The 20,810-nt window shown below is 42.2% G+C and overlaps 1 protein-coding gene across 1 annotated transcript in view; it reads left to right on the top strand.

The window, feature by feature from the left end:
• The window catches only part of FAT3 (FAT atypical cadherin 3), a 637,939-nt gene that overhangs the window by 433,298 nt on the left and 183,831 nt on the right, over positions 1–20,810 (top strand). The window contains exon 4 of the mRNA XM_045818135.1: positions 7,578–7,639. Coding sequence (XP_045674091.1) covers positions 7,578–7,639 — 62 coding nt within the window. The remainder of the gene's footprint in view (positions 1–7,577; positions 7,640–20,810) is intronic.

Consider the following 20,810-nt stretch of genomic DNA (forward strand, 5'->3'; position numbering starts at 1 on the left):
GAGTATCCAGGTATTCCAGCAAAATTAAACTCATGTGCAGCATCTCTGGTCCTAAGTATATGTGTGTGTACATGTGTGTGTATGGCAGGACCACCTGCTACAAGAGAGAATTATTCTGAGGAAAAGGCCCTTGGAAACATCCTTCACCACACATCTTCTTCATTAGTCCTCCTTTGTTGGCCACTGTCCTATCCTCCACCCTGATGACAAGTTGCCTTGACTCAGATGTCCCTAATTGATCTTGTCTATAACAAGGGGTACAATGAGTGAGCAGGGCATGTCTGGAGCTCAGAACTCTCCCTTCGGGCTGTGAGCAGCTCCATCTGTCAACCAGGCCTGAAGGGAAGGCGCAAGGTATGTGCCAGCATCAACCCTTTTCCTTTACAAGCTGGCTTTTCCCTCTACTACCTGCAGCACCTACCAAATCTTGTATCCAAAAGGGAAGGTTTTTCTGGTAGAAGAAATGTTGCCTGTGGTGTCTCTGCTGCCAAGGCAGGAAGTGCCATCCACTGGCTTGCAAAAAAGGAAAAGAATGAAACTTATCTGTTACAGAAAAGCCACAGCTATGAACCACATCAATCCACATGGTCTTCATGCTTTGGCTCTAGATGCACCCTCACTTACACAGTTTTAAAACTATTCTGGGAGCATCTTAAAAATAACTATTTTTAAAGAAAAGCTTAAGTTGTAGGCTCGAGCTTCTTCAGTGATTTCTCCTGTCAGATTTTCTTTAGTAAATTTAATAGCAGCACTGTGTGCTCAGTGGAGCAGCTCCCAACCTTTACACTTGATGAAACAGCCCTTACTTCAGAAGCGTGCGTGATGGGGCCAGTTTCTAGAATTCTGTTTTTAATCCCTTCATAACTGGTGTTGTAAGCCTTCTGTATTTTTTCTTTCTGGTTATTCTTTTTCTTTTCAAACAAACATCTTATAGTCTAAGACCGCCCATTGCTTGCTATTCTTTCAAATAAGCCTAATATATGTGTTCACTTCAACTTTAATTTTTCCTACAATTCTGAATTTGCATTCACTGTGTCCCTTTTGTTTTCTGTAAATTAATCACACAGCCTCATGTCTATGTATAAATACTGCAGGGAACATTTTAGGGTTTCCTAATGGGCTAAAATGAGATGTGGAAATGGGATTCTAAAAGTTATAATCTTGGAGAAGAGGTTATAAACATGGGAATGACTAAGGTGTTTTTTCCCCTACTTAAAAACATAAACTCAGTTAAGTGACATTTTTACTTTTCTCCTTTGAGATCTATGCAGATGGACGTTTAAGTGTTGACTTTGTGGATTAAAAAAAAGATAGAATACAGCCCCTCTTCCTGCCTAGGTGACCTTGATAGCTGGACTCGGGTCCATCAAGAAGAAAGTGGGCTCAAGTGAGAGAGTGGCGGGGGGGAAGAAGAAGAAGCATCTCCTTTTAAAGTTTTTGTATTGTTGTAGACTTTTCACACTGAAAAGAGACATTAGAACATTCCTAGAAGAGGAAACAGGGGCCTAGAGAAAAGATGTGGTTGCTGGAATCTCATAACTGGTGACTGACTGAATTGAGGCTGGGACCCAGATCTCCTGGCTCCTGGGCAGGTGGTCTAGCCACCACTCTGCATCCTCGTCTGCTAAGGATACAGTGAAGAAGTTTCAGGGTTCCTGGTTTGAATCCTTGCTCAGTCTTCGGTGACCTTGATCAAGTAATTTAACTCAGTTTCCTCCTGTAAACTGAGCCAGAGTAGTTCCTACTTCCCTAAACTGTTGTGAGATTAAGTGATATCATGTATGTAAATGGTTTGCTATACTGCCTGGCACACAGTAGTCAAATGTTGGACACTACTATATTAATATTTGCCCACCTTTCTCTATAAATTAGATAGAAACCAGAATGTGGGAGAACAGTGGAATGGCCACAAAGCCCCTGTGCATGACATTAGAGATTAAAACTTTTAATCAGCAGGTGAAAATTTTTAAAAGGCTATCAGGAATTATTCTAACAACCTCCAACTATCAGCATGGAAGAGGGTATACAAAACTTGGGAAAATACTAAAATCATTCAAAAGATGGAAAAGAGCATGTAGATCACGGTAACTCCTGCTCATTGGGACCATTGTGGCCTCTTTACTAAACAAGTTAGGGATCTGGAAGACAGTGTCCTTGTCACCATCATTATGACAAGTTTTCCTTGATACCTACAATGCACTAGGTTCTGTGTTAAATACCAAGAACACACGGTGAATAAGACCTATTCACCACCCTTTTATTTGTATACTATTTGGAAAGATTGAGTCTTTAACAAATAACTGGAGCCCAACATTGGGTGCTATGACACAGTATTTACATAGCCAACCAATGTGACAGGCACTGATCTAGCTTCCTGAGTTCAACTAGTGAACTATCCAGAGCTTCTGCCTTCCCAAAACTGTGAAGAGGTCCCGACAGCAGTTGAGTAACATACAACAGGCAAGAGGAGGAAAGGCCAGAAGGGGCTTCACAGAGAAGGTGATAGATGAGTTTTCTGGAAGGGTATTGAGGGGTTTACCAGATAGCTGGGAGTAGGTGTGGAGAAATGGGATATGAAAATGAAACAATAAGCACTAATTTTGGTTCAGAGGGCTGATGATTGTAGCTTTATTTTTAAGACAAACCCAAGCTTCCAAGAGTCTTAGAAAATTATGCTGAAACAGCTAAGAACTCTACTGCTTCAAGTAACACTTAAAGAAAATGTGAATGCCATAGCAGTAGATTACACAGCTGTGACCCAGGACACCCACAGGGAGAGGGAGCGGGAAAAAGATGTCACGCTCACAAGTGTCACTTCTCTGATTGTAACTACTTAGAACATTTTGGGTTCTCTTTTGAAGAGGCAGCCTCATTTTCATGCTCAGGCTGTTTTTCAGGGAGATTGTTAGACTCCTCCATCTCCACAACCAAAAATCAACAGCGGCCATTTTAATGTAATTGCATGGTCCCAGCCCATGTGCCCTCCTGCCTGCTTCACTGAGCATCATTCACTTAGGTCTGGCATAGCTTCCCTCCTAAATTGGAGGTTTGCATACATAATTATATCAAATGATGTGTTTGTTTATATCTCCAAACAACATTCAAAAGCTTGCCTATGATTTATCTTTGAAATTCAATTTTGTCATGTCAGTCTGCAATTTACTGTGTGGGTCCACATTCCATGTGTGATGCCCATGCCCCTTTCCTGCAGAGATTGCAATGAGGTGGCCTTTCGCATTGATGAATCACAGCAGTTGTGGAGGGATTTTGCTCTGTTTTACTCATTTTCCTTTTCTGCAGCCCAACTGCATTCCACTACAACGAAGTTGTTAGAATGAAGATGCAGCTTTGGCAATTTGACTAATTCCTCTGGGCCATGAGGGATGGCTCGCTGCATTCCTTTCTGACTGTGAAAAAAACACAGCACTGCCAAAGCACCATAGCTCATGCTAAGTATGTTCCTTTAGTATAGCAATATTCAACCAGTGCGCCTCAAGAATTTTTCAAACGTACAATACCTGACTATTTAATCAAGGGCACTGACCTCTTTTCCCTTAGATTGTCAAATAAAAAAATGACAACAGCCAACACAACAATAGCCATCCAGTGTGAATGCCCTGGCTTGAACCATAAACACAGGTCATATACTTGGCCCATCACATAACAAGGTTGGGTCTGATTGATTAATTCTTGGTACCAGAAATCTTTATATACAACTACAGACACCTGATTTTTTCACCTGGGAGCAAAAAGAGGAGGTTATTATTATGGTTATTATCATAAATCAATCTAAATTATACCTTTTTTGATCAGATCAGCAAAAAAAAATGTTTTTTGGTATGCCACAGAATGTTAGTAATTAGTTTATGTGTGCCGTGAGATAAAAAAGGTTGAAAATTGATGGTTTAGAAGGAAGAAAGATTTTGACCCTTTTTAATGTAGCTGACCCTGGCTTGATAAGGTTTTTTTTTGTTTGTTTGTTTTTGTTTGTTTGTGTTTTGTTTTTTTGTGCAAATAACCACCAGTTGTGGATTTAACCCTAAATGTTTTGTTCATTATTTTTATGTTGCAGATCCTCATGGACAAACCTGATACTCCATTCAACCCCTCTTCATGCCTGATTCCTAAACTAACTCCCTCACCCCACCATTCATTCATTCATTCGTTAATTCATTCATTCAAAGTATTTTCCAACTAGAAAGATGTGTTAAAATCTAAAAGGCACAGTTATGGTTCCCTACTGATTTTTTAACAGCTTTACTGATGTCGAATTTACATAAAATATCATTCACCTGTTTAAAGTATACAATTCTATGTCTTTCTGAATGCTTATGGAACTGTGTGACTGTCACCGTAATCTGTAATTTTGGAGTATTTCCTCATCCCCTAAAGAAACATTGTACCCTTGTCCCCACCCTATCTCATCTGATTTCTTGCTGGTTTTCACTTTTGCATTAGATACTTTTACCTCATTTCTGTGACGATGAAAGTGACACAAACCTAGAGACCTGCACCCTGCAGAGGTTGCCCTGTCTTTCTTCCAGGCGCAGAACCTGCTTGCCTTTCTCACAGCTCCAGGTTCACTGTTGTGTATATTATTTCAGACTTCCCAGGAAGCCTGCAGCTTTCTCTGGTGGCTGATAAATATGTGAAAAATTCATCTTGGTGAAGGTATAGGGATGGAAGGGGAGCCACGCTGCTCTGTCAGTTACACATGTGCTTTTTTAAAACAAGTGACTTTCCTAAAAAATTACCCTAAGAAAAATGAAGAGAGAAAACTGGCCTCTTCCCCCTGCATGGTCACACCACAGTGAGCTGTGGAGGCCCGACCTGGGTGAGTGGGACCTGAAATGACACAGTGCCCTCAGGGGAACAGAGGGCAAAGGGCTCCTAGTCCTTTCTGTCTGGAAGAGCAGCAGGCTAACAGCAGAGTGGAAGCTGACAGCCCTTCACCCATTCGTAGCCTCTATTTAATGAGTATTTCTCATTCCCACTGTGACCTCTCACAGAGGATGCCCCCTGAAAAGGTGAAAGCCTCCAGCCCCCTTTTGAGAAAGACCCTCTGTGACATATGACCTTGTAAAATAGAATGGCCTGGAAATTAAGGCATCAGATTGGTGTGTTCGACGCCCACTGGTGTGACCACACAGACCCACAGTCCATGTGAATTAGAGAGCTATGCTCCCCTTTACTCATCCTTTATCAGCCCGATCACCAGTGTACTCACACAGCATCTCCGTCTCCCCCTGCTCAGGCCCCCCACACACACTGAGCCCCCTCATCTGATCCATATGCTGAAGCAGCTCAGTGTGTTTCCCCCTTGGATGTGGCTGAGCAGAAAAATTAATGTCAGTAAAAAGTCATAGCAAGAGTCAACAAAGGATGGTGGAATTACATAGAACCTCTTAGAATCAGGGGACTGTCATCACCCCAGGAGATTCAGATACAGTAAAGGAAGGATGGAGCCGGACACAGAATCTGTGTTTTGAGTTTCTGGGAGGTTTGATGAGCAGCGAGAGAAGTTACTGATTCCTTCACTTAAAATTCCTGATAACCATTTTCTCTCCGTAGCCTCAAACAGTAGCTCGTCTTTATATCCAAGGGTGCAGAGCATGTCACTGTTCACACAGAGGACCTCAATCAGTGGTTTCAAATGAATACTAAAGGCACATACACTCTGCCCACCATCCCATACTCTCCCTGCCCACCAAACGATACCCTCCCAAGCAAACACACCCCAGACTGTAGCAAAACTGCAGATTGGAATATAAATAATCTGTCTCTTCTACAGCAATTTCCATTAACTGAGCATTAACTAGGTTCCTATTCTTTGCTTTGTGTCAGGAGCTTGGTGGGCACCAGGGCTTCAGAAAGAGAAGGCAGGCCCTTCCCCTGAAGGAACTTTGTCAATCTGTTTAGTAGGAAAATGCAGACCAATGAGCAAGGATTGTCATATAGAGCAAAGGACAATGGTGGTGGAGAATACCAGTTTTGTTGGGACGAGTTAGATGGGTACCCCACCCTGGTGGAGAGGTCACCTCTCTAACACCTGAGCTAACACGTGACCTACATTTGAAAGATCTGAGGGTGAAGCAGTGGAGTGGGACACATTCCAGCAAGAATTCATGGAAAGGCAGGTTATCTGTGTGATGGAAACATGGATTTCCCTTCCATGGGAGTGTAGACAGATGTGAGTGGGGGGATGGGGGGTAGCTGGTAAAGAGCTCTGCTGCTCCTGTGGGATTTTATTTTGAAGGCCATTTAACCTCCCATAGCCTCTTCTTGGCTTCCTCTAAAATGCACCATGTACTCAACACCCACCACTTCTATGTACAATAAAAGCTGGCGGTCATGAGATCCTTAACAACCCTCGGTAAAGTGCCTCTTCCTTATTTCATCTACCTCTCCAGTCTTGGGAGTGAGGTTTTCATGGGATTTTCTCTGCAATTTTGTGTCAGTCAGTGTATGTCATGAAAACAGCCCAATCCATAGCTTCTTATCTTCGGGGACACTGGAAAATCAAGAAAGGAATGTAAGTTTGACTTCCTAATTGCCATTTGATAATAATAATAATAATAATAATAATAATACATGCAAAAGACAAATTAGTGTAATAACCTCAGTGGCCTTGAAGGTTTTGTTTTCTCATTCCCTTTTCTTTGTCTTTATGCACAAATGGGTGATTCATTTATGAGAAACATCATTCAAAGGAAAGATAGGTATTTCCCATGTGGGACTTATTTTATGTGAAGATTTAAACATGTATAATAAAATTATAAAATTACAGTATGAAATGTTAGGTATGTGAGTTATTAAATTTGCAATAATTTTGTGTACAATAGTTGTTGCAGAAATAACCTTCTTTTTCAACTATATCAAAAAAAAAGATAAGCATAAAAAAAGTTGAGTAAGAAAGTGCTGCTCCATACCCAGAATCTAATCACCATCAACAACATATTAATTGTTCAAGAATTCTAAAATATTTAATGAGGTTCCTACTGCAGAATTTTAGTCATATGCAAATAAATCATTGAAATTCCTCATTATCAGAAAAACAATGGTTCTTTAGTGAGTTTTTACATCACCAAACTGATTACAATATCTAAGCAAAACCTGAACAAATTTTTCAGATTTTCTTTGTAAATTTTCTTTTGTTTTAAGAATAATTCTGAAGCCCTTGCTGGGTAGCTCAGCTGGTTAAAGCATTATCCTCTTATGCCAAGATTGCAGGTTGGGTCCCCTGGTCAGGGCACATGAAAAAACAACCAGTGAATGTGTCAGTAAGTGGAACAACAAATTAATGTGTTTCTCTCTCTTTCCCTCTCTCTCATCTCTCTCTCTCTTTCCCTCTCAAATCAGTAAATAAAAATAAAAAGAATCATTTAAATAATTCTGAAGATTCTTAAATTGCTTACCCTAAAAAAAAAAAGAGTAATTCTGAGACCACCTGGTTACCACTGGGGACTGGACAGTGACTTTCCCATCACTTTTGCTTTTCCTTTAACTGGACTTGTTTCCCAGCCTCAGTAAACTACTTGCCCCGAATTTAAAAGTCAAATATTCTCATTTCTACGCAGGTCTGATTACAACAACGTCAAGGAAATTGGATCGAGAACAGCAGGCAGAACATTTTCTGGAGGTAAGCACATACAGGGAACTGGCATTCATTAAAACTGACTTTCGCTAAACTTCTTTAACCTTCAACATAAACTAGAACTTTAATATATTTGAACACTGGCTTACACAATAAAGATATTTCTCTTGGGCTGACTGGTTCTGAATTTGGAGATTTCTAGTATATTCCTGGGAATACACTTCTGTGCACAGAGCAAAGGCGGCACAACAGCCTTGGCATTTTGCTGAAAACAAGCAGATGTGCAGGCATCTCTGCCTGAACTTCAGGCCCCGATGTCAGCAATAAGAGAGGAGAGTTCAGGAGCAGGGGCCCCAGAGCCGCTGCGGCCTCAGATGTAGAAGGAGAAAGAGCAAGGTACTGCGGTTAAAGTGAAGTGCATCTTTTGTGAAGTGCCTCGCTTTGTCTTTGTTCCTCTTTCTTTTTTTTTTTTTCTGGGAGACAGTTGAGGAAGAGAAGGCTGCTAGTTGGTTCACTGCCCAAGATGACTGTTTCTGAAACTATCAAAAGCACTCTTATAATTCATTAAGACAGAAACAGCAATTATAAACTAGAAGAGCATTATTTCTGGAAGGGGAAAAAATCGCCACAAGGCAAAGGATGAAAAAATATATATGAAAGGGCTTTGTGGAACATTCTCTCTATACTTATCAAATAGTATCTTTATTGGGAAGCTTGAAGTCTGAGTAATACATATGACATTGTGTTTTAAGTGTGAACGTCTGGTACGGAAGAAATGACAATGCTTAGAAGTTAGGGCTTTGTTAGGGTTTTACAAAGTGTCCATGCTTCTGAGATGATCTGTTAGGCCCTAAGAGAGACTCACTGGAATTCATAGGTCCTCCTGGCATACACGCATGCGTATCTCAAAGGATAGCTATTAGGATCAAACCTTGTATCTTTATATCAAAGTATTTTTAAAACTCTTAAAGCATTACACATAATAAAGGGTTATTATTATTATTGCCATGCAGCATTATAATAATCTTTTTAAAACATTGGTATCATCATATAAAGATGAAAGAATCCAGGCTGCCAAAAAATAATTATTATAATTTTTTTCAAAATTATACTATTAGGCTGCTTTATGTCCCTGGCCCAGAATTAGAGTACATTTGCCAGAATAATGACACTTTATATTATATTTATGTGCTCCTTTCCTTTGCAGCAAAGAGTCCAGGGCTCCTGGAGGCACTGTGCTCTCAGGTGGTGGACCCCATTCCCTCCCAGCAGGGAAAAGGGGCGGTGTCTCATTAGCTGGGGGATCTGCCAGAGATCATTTATACACTTGTCCCTGAGAAGGCAGTATCCTCAGGGTGTGTGTGGTGTAGAGTGTGACTGTAGAGAAAAACACAAGAGTGTTTCCCAGGCACGTGAATTTATTTCCTAAAAGAATCCTTAGTGGTTTCACGTCCTTTACAGACTTACATCAATACCAACCAAACATTTTGGTTCTTTAGTCTGACACAGAAATATCTGGAACACCATTTCTTAGTATCTGATCTCCTCTGCCTAATGAAGTAGTTAGTGTAGGATTGCAGTTAGCAACCTTAGAGGGCTGTTGGGAGGTTCAAATATGAAATATGTGTAAGAGGTCCAGTCCGATATCTGGTGCTAAGTAGGTGCTCATTAAGTGTAGTCATAATCACTGTGGTTTTAATTATTATCCTATGGTGCCATAATACCTGGACCCTCCTAAAGATTCAACTTCACCTCCATATTCCATGTCAATAGCAGCTCCAGGCCCTGACATGCTGCAGGAGCTGCACACAGCAACCACCAGCCTCTGCCGTGTCCGAGGGCTGCCCTGCCTGCTGGGGATGCAGATGGAACAGGAAGGATGGGAAGACACGTGATAAATAAATGCTATGACTTCAGACACAAGCTTTCTAAGGCCACTCCAAGAAGGTTCCATGGTAGTGATGAAAGAGGGGCAGGGGTGGGCTACATTCAATAGACTGGTTAGGACGGCCTCTTTAAGGAGGCAGAACTTGGTGACACGAAGCCAAGATTCTATTCAAGGCCAGTATGACCACTAAGGCCAGTGTGATTTAGGGTAGAAAGGTGGGTGGGGGGGGCTGTAAATGAGGTAGTATATCAAGTTGGAGAAAGCAAGTGGGCCTGTAGTAACGGTTCTGATTTTTTCTGAGTGCAGTGGAAGCCACTAAGCTGGGGTAACGTGATGCGGAATTGCCCAGATAAGAGGTGGACGGCTGCTCCGCTGGGCAGGGACCGGCTGGGCGGGACACCAGGAGTGGAGGGAATGTGAGGCCTTTTAGAGGGAGCCACCTGAGAGATAATGGTGGTTTGGATGAGTGTTGTTAAAAAATGACTAAAGATGACTGCTTAGGTGATAGAAACAAACTTTATTTAACACTTCATGAATGCACTGTCTCCATTCAGAGAACTGCCAAATGAGGAAGGAGGTGAGAAGCTTTTTTAGAGTAAAGAATAAAGACCAAGGAGGAAAAAAACAGAAAGTACCTGATTATCTGGAGCCACCTGCTCAACCTTGTTTGGGGTGAAAAGGCCCAAGGCTGGTTTGGTGTTTGTGATTGGCTGCCTGGGTGTGCTGCCTTTCAGGTCAAGCAGAGCGTGTACAGGGTCAGGGAAGCTACCTGAGTTTCGGTTCGCTGACAGAGCACCCCAGACAGGAGCAGTCCCATGTTGGGCCTAGAGAGCTGCATCACCAGGGTGAAGGCAGGGAGTCAAAGGGAAGTGATATCTAATACAAACCCCTCATGATTCTGGCCAGGAAGCAGCACACTGTCTTTTCAGAATGGGAATGTTTGAAACTGGAGGTCCTTTAAACCACCCCAGCTGGCCCCCGGCATGCTCCCAGGGACCCTTATCGCATGTGCTCTTTTATTTAGTAAAACTCCTGCTACAGAACTGCTGAGATCTCGCTCTCTGGACTGTATGACTCCTGGCCACAGTGCTGCGACAGTTTGAGTGACATTCGTTTCCGTTTTCCTAAATGGATCATGGAAAGAATATTGCTACAACTCGGCCGCTCAACATAAATAAGATAACACTGCAGAGTGCAGATCAGAGTACTGTGCTGCACACAGGTTTTTGTAACTGCTGATACAGGTGTCATTTGTAAGAGCTGTGTGAGGGTGATTAACCTCCTGGGGAGCCTTTAATTGCTAAGATGACCCTGTGTTCCTGTTAAACTTCTGTTAACCTTCTGGCTCTATTTTATCTTTCTCCTTCCCAATAAAATAAAATTTCTCTTCTTGAAAGAACCCATTTAAAAGCTGACACAGCAGATACACTTATGAACAGGTAACTGGGAGGATATTAATGATTTGTTTATAGTTTTCTATCCTCATGACAGAAGGCACTTTAAGTGTATGCTGCTGGGTTTCTGCCTGTACATTGATTTAAGATATTTTACTTGACCACGTATGGGCTGTGTAAGGGTCTTTGAGTCTGTCAGCACTCACCTCACTCTGACTGTAAGTGAATAGTTATTAACAAAATCCAAGGGACTTGCTAAAGAAATAAGAGCAGCACAGAAGTTCTTTTAAAAAATCACAAGAGTAGCATACACCTCTTAGGTAAATTTTAAGCATTAAACTCTTGCCTAATTTAGAAGCCTGTTATGTGAAAATACTAATCTGAGCTTCTCTTACTCCCCAAATATGGAAATTTCAGCTCACTTATTCACAGTCATATACATTCCTTGATATCCTGTTATGATTGTAGTGGAGGTAGAAGCCTAATTCCAGCAAGTAGATGCAGAAAGTTGATAATGAATGCATAACTAAATAGTGAATTAATATACTAGCTTAGTATCAGTAGCTGTGACTTCAGCCCTGGTTTCCCCATTATCAGAGAAGGCATCTGGGAAATAATGGAATAAAGGCACTAATTTTTTTCTTATATTGTAACCACTTGCACAGATTGTTTCCTCCCCTCCTACACTTAGTCTCCTCGTGGGCTTGGAACTTGATCTCTCAAGCCAGTGAGTGGAAGCAGTGTGGGAAAGCGTGGGTGTTAAACTCAGTCAGGCCTGAGATGCCGTTTGCAGACTGTTCACAGAGCTTGGCTAAGCTGTTGGACCTCTCCAGACCCTCTTTCCCTCATCTGTGAAGTGGGGACAGCAATTCCTAACATAGGGTCGATATATAGAGTCTATGAAATGACAGCTAAAAAGTGCTCAGATGCCCCTTGTTAGACACCACTTGTCCCATGAACAGTGGTGGCTCTTGTCAGCACTCTTACTCATCTCGTTTGTCAGAGCATCTCCCCCCATACCTGAAAAGCAGGAGGCATTCAATAAATGTCCTGCGAATGAATGATTACACTAAGAGACCTTTATTTTATCCCATCTGAGATCATGGAGGGGGAGCATTAGCACCCTGTAAAGTGCATGGTCTCAGAGACAGAAAGCAGGGAACACACTGACTCTTACCGTTTGCATTGCTCCTCCATTGCCTCACCTGTGAAATGGAGCTAATACCTTTTACCTCATGGGTGAACTACACAAAGGGCCCACCACACACACACTGCTAACCCACTGTTTGTCCCTCCCTCTTTTCTAGGCCCTCCCTTTTCCCCTGTCCTCAACACTTTGTTCCCTTTCTTTTTCAGTACTGACCCCAACAGTCTGAGTAGCATATAGCAGTTTGACTGTTCTTAAAAGATATATCTGCTTAAATAACTCTATAGTCCTGGCTTGATTATGTGTGAATCTTTATCTTGCTTGCTGAGAGTATTAGCTTTCCTCCCTCTTGATCTTGAAATGTTTCTCTGTTCAAGACTGGATGGCTCTAATAAAGGTCTTCAAAAGAGACAGAGAGCATAGTTTATTTGCAAATCAAAAAAGATAACAAGGCCCAGTTACCAGTATAAAGACAGTGATGAGAAATGATGTTGCATGTGTGTATAACTTGAAGTAGCCGAGAGAAAGTGGTGATATTTTATAGTGCAGTCAGTATAAATAGCAAAACACATTACAGAGAAACACACGGCATCTATAGGAAAGTAAATTATTTAGTATCTGTCCCTTTTGCATTCTTGTCTGTATCATCGTCCTCTGTACAGTGCCCCTCTTGCAACTGTTCTTCCTCCCTGTCTGAAATTCTCATCCCCTTTTAAAGTTTTATTTTCTGAAGGAAAAAACACTGCCCTTTGGACAGTTTTTATAACATTTCCTTCTTGCCTGAGGATGCAAATTGATTTCTTCAGTGAGCGCATTCCATAGCAGTTTCTTACTTTGATAAGTATCTGCTTTGGAAATGATGGCCATTTCTGGAGGTGAAGAATCACAGGCTTATTTCAGCCCATTAAGAAGTCCATATTTTCATAATTTAACTCCAAGAGAAATGGAAGGTTCTCTCATTGGGTTCCTCTTTCTGCCACCCTCAGGTAACTTTGCTAGAAGTACCAGTAGACCCTCAAAAAAGATGGCAGATACATGCACACACACACAGCACCTGTAGCGAGCTCGGGACTCGGAAAGAGAGTTGGGTGTGCCTTCTGTTTTCCAGAGCTCCCGAGAGAGCATGGTACCATCTCCCCTGTTCTCTACTTCTAAGACCGGGAGTTTTAAGCTGTAATTGTTTACATTCATGTTGTATCAACTTCAGTTAATGGAGACTCACTCTTTTCCCCTCCTGTCTTAAAAGCTTTATCCCGTGCTTATTCTGGGCCTGGCACTGGGGATAGGCATTAACATTCTATTATTGGAGTGATTGTTTTTTCCTTTGCCTGTCACACTGAAGTCTATTAGAGATAAAGCTGCTGGTTATGCATGAGCTACTACAGTTAGCTGCTGTCCTGGACTCAAGAAGCTGTTTTTCATTCATATCATCCAAACAGTTTCTCTTCCATCATATAGCTGCAGAGAATGAGGCTGAGAAAAGAGAGGTCTGAGGACACATATTCACTTCATAGTAGTGTCTACTGTAGATCTCCTCCCTTTGTAGAGCAGATATGGCCCTGAACAACCATCAGCGTATTGAAATGTGGCAGATTGAATCCTATCCCCACTCTCATTTTCTAACAGATTTACCAGGTGTCAGGTCAGCCCACTCTGAGGGATCAGCATATACACACATGAAAAGAGGAGGTATTCTCTTACTCTTTGGTTGCCATTCACCACTCCCTTCGCTGCTCCTCAGGGAGGAGGTCTGCCCTTTATTGTTCTGCCCTACACTCCCCTTCACTGCTTTGGACAGGGGCTCTCTCTACTCCTGGGCACCTCCTTGAGCTCCAGGACAGAGTCCACCAAGAAGATGCTGTTTCTACATGGCGAGTAGCAGCTTGGACTCCCGCAGAAGAGTGACTACAGACCAGGTGTTAAGGGCTGAATTGTACCTCCCCAAAAGCCATATATTGAGTTCCTAATCCCTAGTACTTCAGAATGTGACCTTCTTTGGAGTCTTTTAAAGAGATAATTAAATAAAAATGAGGTCTTTAGGGTGGACCCTAACCCACTATGATTGGTGTCCTTATAAGAAACAGACTTTGGACCAGACACATACAGAAGGAAGACCATGTGAAGACACAGGGAAAAAAATGGTCACCTGGAAGCCAGGGAGAGAGGTCACATAAGAAAGCAACCTTGTCCACACCTTGATCTCTGACTTCTAGCCTCCAGAATCATGAGCGAATGAATTTCTCTCATGTAAGCCACCCAGTGTTTATCCTTTGTTATGGCAACCCCACCCAAACTCTGCAGAAGGCCAGCCCCTCCCCTGTTTTCTCCCTCCCCACCTCACAAGGCTATCTAATGTATCAGACTTTGCTAAGGGACTGGGACAACCACAATTACAGTCCAGGGGGATAAAAGCATCTAAATGTGGTTATTTCCATGTTCCAGGCTCCATGCTGCAAGTTAAAATCATCACAGAAGGCCCTCGGGGCATGCAATGGCTTCTAACTCTTTCCCTCCCCTCACGGGCCTGCTTTTCTGAGTGCCCATCTCCTTCACATACCTCACTGAAGGTTTCCAGCCCAACTTTCCCCAGAATCCTATAGCGTCTCCCATGGGAATTGTTCTCGCTCAAGGAATAAACCACTTCTCAGCAGTCATTTTTTTAAGTCCAAAATAGTGTCCAAAGACGGTATCAGCAGGGCACCAGGGTGGCCTTCGGCATGCCCAGTGCAGTTACGCAGGGTGGAGTGCTGGCGTGTGTGTAGACACATGTGCACGCACATCGTATGCAGTAGGAGCAAGGGCTGCCATTCCACTTCCTGCAGAAAGTTCCAGTTGGCGCGGGCCCTTGAGAGCCATCCTTTGTGAGAGCTTCCCAGCAGTGCGAATGACAGATGTATTTCCCAAATGACCAAAGTGTCGCTATTGAATCAGAGACACAAACGAGTTTCTCAAAGCAAATATTCATTCTCAAAGATAGTTTGTTCAAAACAGAGATTGGGAGATGCCCACAGGGCGAGGCAGGTAATTCAGAGGAGCAGCGTGTGTGTGGTGCAGGTCGAGGAGGAAGCAGGGCCGTCTCGCCTGCGCCGTCTAAACTGGCTCAGCAGTAGCAGGTGTGAAAACAGCTGGGCCCAGTTTCATCAGAAACTCTTATTTTTTCTAGAACAACAAAGTTGGATTTACATGTCAAACTCCCTACGGTAAATGTTGACACCTTTGGTTTTTTTTTAACACTGTATACACCAATGAGCCCTGTTTTGCAACATTTGATATAAAAGGAAGATTTTTCTTAGCTGCTTTACAATGTGTAATCCTCTCACAGTAAATAATTCACGGGTATTATAGAATACAGTTAGTTTCTTGTCATCTCTGCCCCACAGTTTTTCGCAGGTGCCCCTTTGGACCCATAGAAATAGAAGAAAGGAGCCCACCCAGGGTCTCTTAAGAGACCTTGTTGAGGTTGGAAATGACAGCACGTGAGGACTTGGTTAGGATCTCAGTTGAGGGCGTCTTCTCGCCCCCTCTGCATATGAACCGAGGAAGGGAAGTGGTACTTTGGATCCTAGGATTACACAGAATGTCCCAGGCCTCCTGTCTGCTTTGCCTTCCCCCAGCAGTTCTGCACTTCTTCGCCTTGCTTGTCTGTGCCCCCGGTTAGCCTCCAAGGGAATAATTTGCACCGCAAACACAGTTGGAGAGTTGTCTGAAATAAATCCTTGATGCCATAAATAACCACCTCTAATTTACCTGGCAATGAAAGGTTGCATTTGTTTTGCTCTCCCTTGAATCTGAATCCTAATTAGTAGAGCCACAGTAAAGGAAACCTGTTTCCTTGGGGCTGGGAAGGTCCTTCCATCCAGTGGCTCCGAGTGGAAATGGAAATGAGCTGGCTCTTTCGCTCTGCTCCAGGCTGCTCCTGGCCAGTAATTGCTCCAGGCAGGTCACAGCTTGTTGAGCTGGGCACACAGGCTGCAGGGAGCTGAGGCTCTGCTTCTGTGTTTACTCATGAGTGTTTCCTTTCCAAATGGGGTGCTATGCTGCTGCTTCCTTCACGCTTTCCTGGGCAGTGCTGGTTCGGTCCTGTGGGGAGGGGAGAAGTGGGCGAGAACCTCTTACCAAGCAGTTCTAATTGCTTAAATGGCTTATCCCTTCTCAGAGAAGAGGTCCAGATTTCCTTGCATGGCTCTGAACAATCATGTGAACTCCCCACTGTGAATCACACATCCTGGAAGCCAGGCTATCTTCTGCCCCTTGTGCAGTGCTGCTAAATGGACTCTTTTCCCTGTGCTCCTGAAGCACCTTTTCCCACTTCTTCCATCAGCTTACTTTCCTAGTTTATTTTGGGCAGCACACTCTCTGAGCTACAGAAGGGTCTGTCCATTCCGATTTCATCTGGGCCCTTCAGAAGCCCTCCACGCTGGCGCCTAACACCAGATGTGCATGACCCTGTCGAGCACTTGCAGTCTGTCTGTGAGAACATAAAAAATGTAATGGCAGCAGGATCAGAACGTGAGATTCCAACTCAAGTGCCTCTGCTAATGAAAAGGAAAAACTACTTTGGCTTGCCTCCTGCTTGCAGCAGACAGCTGTGATAAAATGAGCTGTTGTTTCAGGACCTTTCAAGTGACTTGCTTTTGTGGCAAATCGGGGCCTACCAGCCTCATCTATTTTGTGGCAAGACTGGTTTAGTGAAGGCTTCGAGGCTGTCATCCAGATGCAGATTGCTGCAAGGGAGATAAGTCAGGAGAGTCTCAGTGGCAGAGCCAAGGAAAATGGGTTGCTGTATTAGGGCGAATGCTATCAGTTCCTTTAAAATTGAGAAAACCTACAATAAATTTGATTATTTTTTCTTTTTTCATGTAGCACTGTATATATTTTACACAATTATTCAATCTGACTTAGTAATAAATAAAACATCACATAAAACAATGTCCTTATTATAGTAGCCCTCTAAAGTTTATGTCAATCCAAAATTTATATCACTCTAATCTTTTACTACAAATATAGACAGAGATGGTTAAAGCATAGAATTTGCAGACAGACAGGCAGAGCCTGCCACGCACTAGCTGTGTAACCTTTCTCAATCTAGCCTCAGTTTCCTCTCCTGTAAATGAGAACAATAATAATAATAGCTTCTTCATAGGATTTTGTGAGGACTGGCATGTTGCATGTACATTGCACATATTGAGTGTTTCATATATGTTAACCATGAGGATTAGAAGCTTAAAATTTTTCCTTGTGATTCTAGAAGTAGTCTTCTTGTGGCGGAATTCTGAACACTTAGGACCTTTTACTATGCATTGTGCCTATAATTTGGCTCATAGCTGTTGAATATACTTATGGTGCTTCAATGAGAGAGCATCTATGGCTACCTGGAGTAGTTCCTTGCACATGGTATGCATGCAAAAACGTATTAACTCCTTCCTTCCTTCTCTGAACAAGAGCTCAAAGTTTCAGAGATTTGCCATCTTCCATTTGTCAACCTCCATTTAAATGCATCATGACCATGTAAGCTGGAGCAGCTCCTTCTCCTCTGATAGGCTGAATGGGGAGTCCACCAGGCGTTTGACCTGGCTATGAGGAGGGTCGCTGGGGCCCTCCTGGAGGATCTGTGGTCCCCTGGCTTTCTAAGTCCGACTCTGAGATGGAGAATAAGGCATGCAAGCTCAAAGGCAGAGCTGTAGCATTCCTGAGAATCTAAGGTCTCAAAAAGTAAGTATTCTTGAGACTAGCATGGGACAGGTAACTAGTTTTCTGGGTTAGCAATAATGGTCTCATCATTAACTCCCATTCTTTCTCCAGAATTGTAACTTTCTCCTAAATTGTGTTTACTTGTTAATGCAGCATGTTTAATATTTACACACATAATGGGATTTTTTTCTGTTTCATTCAGATTTCAGTACCTTAATTGTGAGGAGATAATAAACCAGTGAGGAGTAGTCAAGAGATTCTCAGTGGAGGCAACCCACAGCTTGGTTAATATCTGGTGACAGATACCATAATTCAAAATTTGTCCCTTTTACTAGTTTCACACTCCTCCTCTCCTTCATGCAGTCCTCAGCACTGTTAGCAAGCTGCAGAGTGACCTCTCAGAGCTTCCAGGTCCCCTCCCTTCCTGGCCCTACCTTTCATAAAGGTCAACGGTAGGGTTGGAGGCCAGAACTGAGGAGTACTCGTAGCACGTGGAGAAATACCTGGGACATCACAAACACTCAATGAGTGTTGGTTAAACTTTAAGTTTAGGGCTCCAGGTAACCCACAAGCCAGATAATCCACACTTCTACTGCTCAGAAATCCACATAAAAGAGATTTTTTGGCAAGGGGTTTTCAGGGCTCCCACCATGCCAGCTGACAGGCAGGAAGGGGAAAGTCCTCACCCTACTGCATGCCAGTCAGCACAGAAGCTGCCTGCCAACCCAGCGTGTTTTTGGTGCCTAAACAGTCCCTAAATCACGTGTATTTACCTAAAAGCTATCATCCTCAAGAGGTCATAAATATATTATTCAGAAGGAAGATTGTATATTTTTCATGAGGTACCCTGTTGTAAATCCTGGCATGCCACAACACACTTTTGCTTATAATTCTTAAAACTGGATATGGGGCTAAGCTCTGTGTTAATATATACTTTGCTATTATGTAATTGAGATTAAATCTACTTTTAGGATACTACTCTTAAATAAAATAGAAAAAGCTCAATATTTTAAAAAATGTATGAGTACTCATTAATTGCCCTCTTAAGAAGCCTCATGCAGGCAATTTAAATTAGGCAACTAGTACCTACTGAGCAGGGGGCTTCCAACCAATGAGGCCCCGTGTTATGGAAAAGGTTTTCTAAATTTCTCCATATGGAGAGCCATTTAATTTGCTCTTGCTGTTCATTGCTGTGAAAACAATTTTTGGTGTCCTATAGGGTCACAAAATCACTGAAATTTTCTCTTCATGGTATAGGGACAGCCTCTTTGCCACTTGAAAATCAGTGTGGCAAAGTCTAATCTTTGCATCTTCTGTCATTACCAAAAACGGCCTCAGCCCTCTTCTCATCAGGTGAAGGAGAAGTCAGAATGTCTGCCGTGCAATCTAAGGCAACTTTACAGCCTTGCCGGCAGAGAGACAGAGCTGCAATAGACAAATTCTTGTGGAATGCAGAGATTCAGATAGGCTGGTTCGGTTTCCACTAGAGAATGTGATGGGGTTTGTATTTAGCATTTTACAAGAGCAGACGTCGTTCCATCTCTATCAGCAGTAGCCAGAACACGCTTGCTCCACCTCGGAATGAAGAATTACACATCTCTCCGTGCAAGGCCGTGACAGACCTATGATGTGTGCTTCGATACACACACAAAACCATTTACCAAAAATGACACTTCCAGAAGCAACTCATTTAAAAGTTCCTGTCCTATCTCAAGGATATCAATATGGAAGGAAGAGTGAACTTGATCTCCTATGGTTTAAAGCATGTGTATATGTACCTCAGTGAGGGACGGAAAATGAAACTCCGTTTCAACACTCTTCTTTTAGAAATGACATAGTGTTTATGGTAAGATTTTTTAAATAGCTATTTTTAATTATAGAATAATTATAAACCTGTAACCATGATGTGCCAGAAGTATATAATATAGAATACTTGTTCAGTGTAAAAAAAAGGAGAGAGATAAGCAAAAAAGAAGAAAATGCAACACTCACAATTTCCCATTCTATCATGATCACTTTTTACATTTTGGAATATAAACTTTCATAACTTCTTTAAACTGACATATTACATACAATCCTACATAAAATTTGTCAAAAAATTGAAATAATACTCTGCATATTGTTTTGTAAACACCCTTTTGCCTTTATCCATTTATTTTGCAGCATTTTCTATATTAACAAATTCATATTCAATTTCTTTTTTTTAGTTGTGTGAGATTGCATGTGGTAGGGTTTTTAATGACCTTAAGTAAAGGACTGTCTGTCACCTTCTCTGGAAGATTGCATGGACACAGCCCCGCCCCCTATTCGTACTTCTGTAGCGCTGGTTTGGTGCCCATTTCCAGGCAGGTGTCTGCTTACCCTGTCTTCTGGCCGTGGGTCAGCTGAAAGAAAGACCCTGGACGTGATATAACGTCATTCAGCAGGCTATATCTGGCGCTTGACCAGAGTACACACAAATGGGAGCAAAAATCCCTCTCTTGCCAGGAGTTGTGACACTTTACCTTACAGCATTCACTTACTGAAAGAAAAAATATACTATGTAAGTACATTTATACATAAATATCTCTGAATACTTGGAAAAAAAGACTACTGCATATTAACTCATGTCCTTTGGAAAATTATATCAGAAATCTGAACCCATAAACTAAATATAATAATGTAAACAGCTGAATGTTTTACACACAAATACGCACCACTCCTCTCTCTTCCACTGTAGAATATGACAGTATTCTGGTAGATATTAATATTATACCTTATGCATATAACATTTTCTCATTGAAGGCAAAATGATTCGTTATAAGCATCTTTTCACAAAAGTGCAAGTAAATCCCACAGAATCATAAAATTTCAGCACTGAACAGTACCTTAGAAATCATGTACTAGATGGCAGTCTATAAAATCCCAAATTAAAGATCTCAGTTAATATTTGCCAAATGCGGGCATGCAAGCGACATTCACATTTGGCACTGCTGTGTGCATTCTGTACCAGCGACAAATTGTGGTGTAAAATGAGGGAAAAGATCCAAACCAAATTGTAGCTGAGGCTTGACATGTCTTTGAGAGGACACATATGCCTTCCCATGTTTAAAAGCA

Source organism: Phyllostomus hastatus, unplaced genomic scaffold (genome assembly GCF_019186645.2).
Source record: "Phyllostomus hastatus isolate PE091 unplaced genomic scaffold, TTU_PhHast_1.1 phas_scaffold_317, whole genome shotgun sequence".
In the NCBI taxonomy this organism is placed as follows: Eukaryota; Metazoa; Chordata; class Mammalia; order Chiroptera; family Phyllostomidae; genus Phyllostomus; species Phyllostomus hastatus.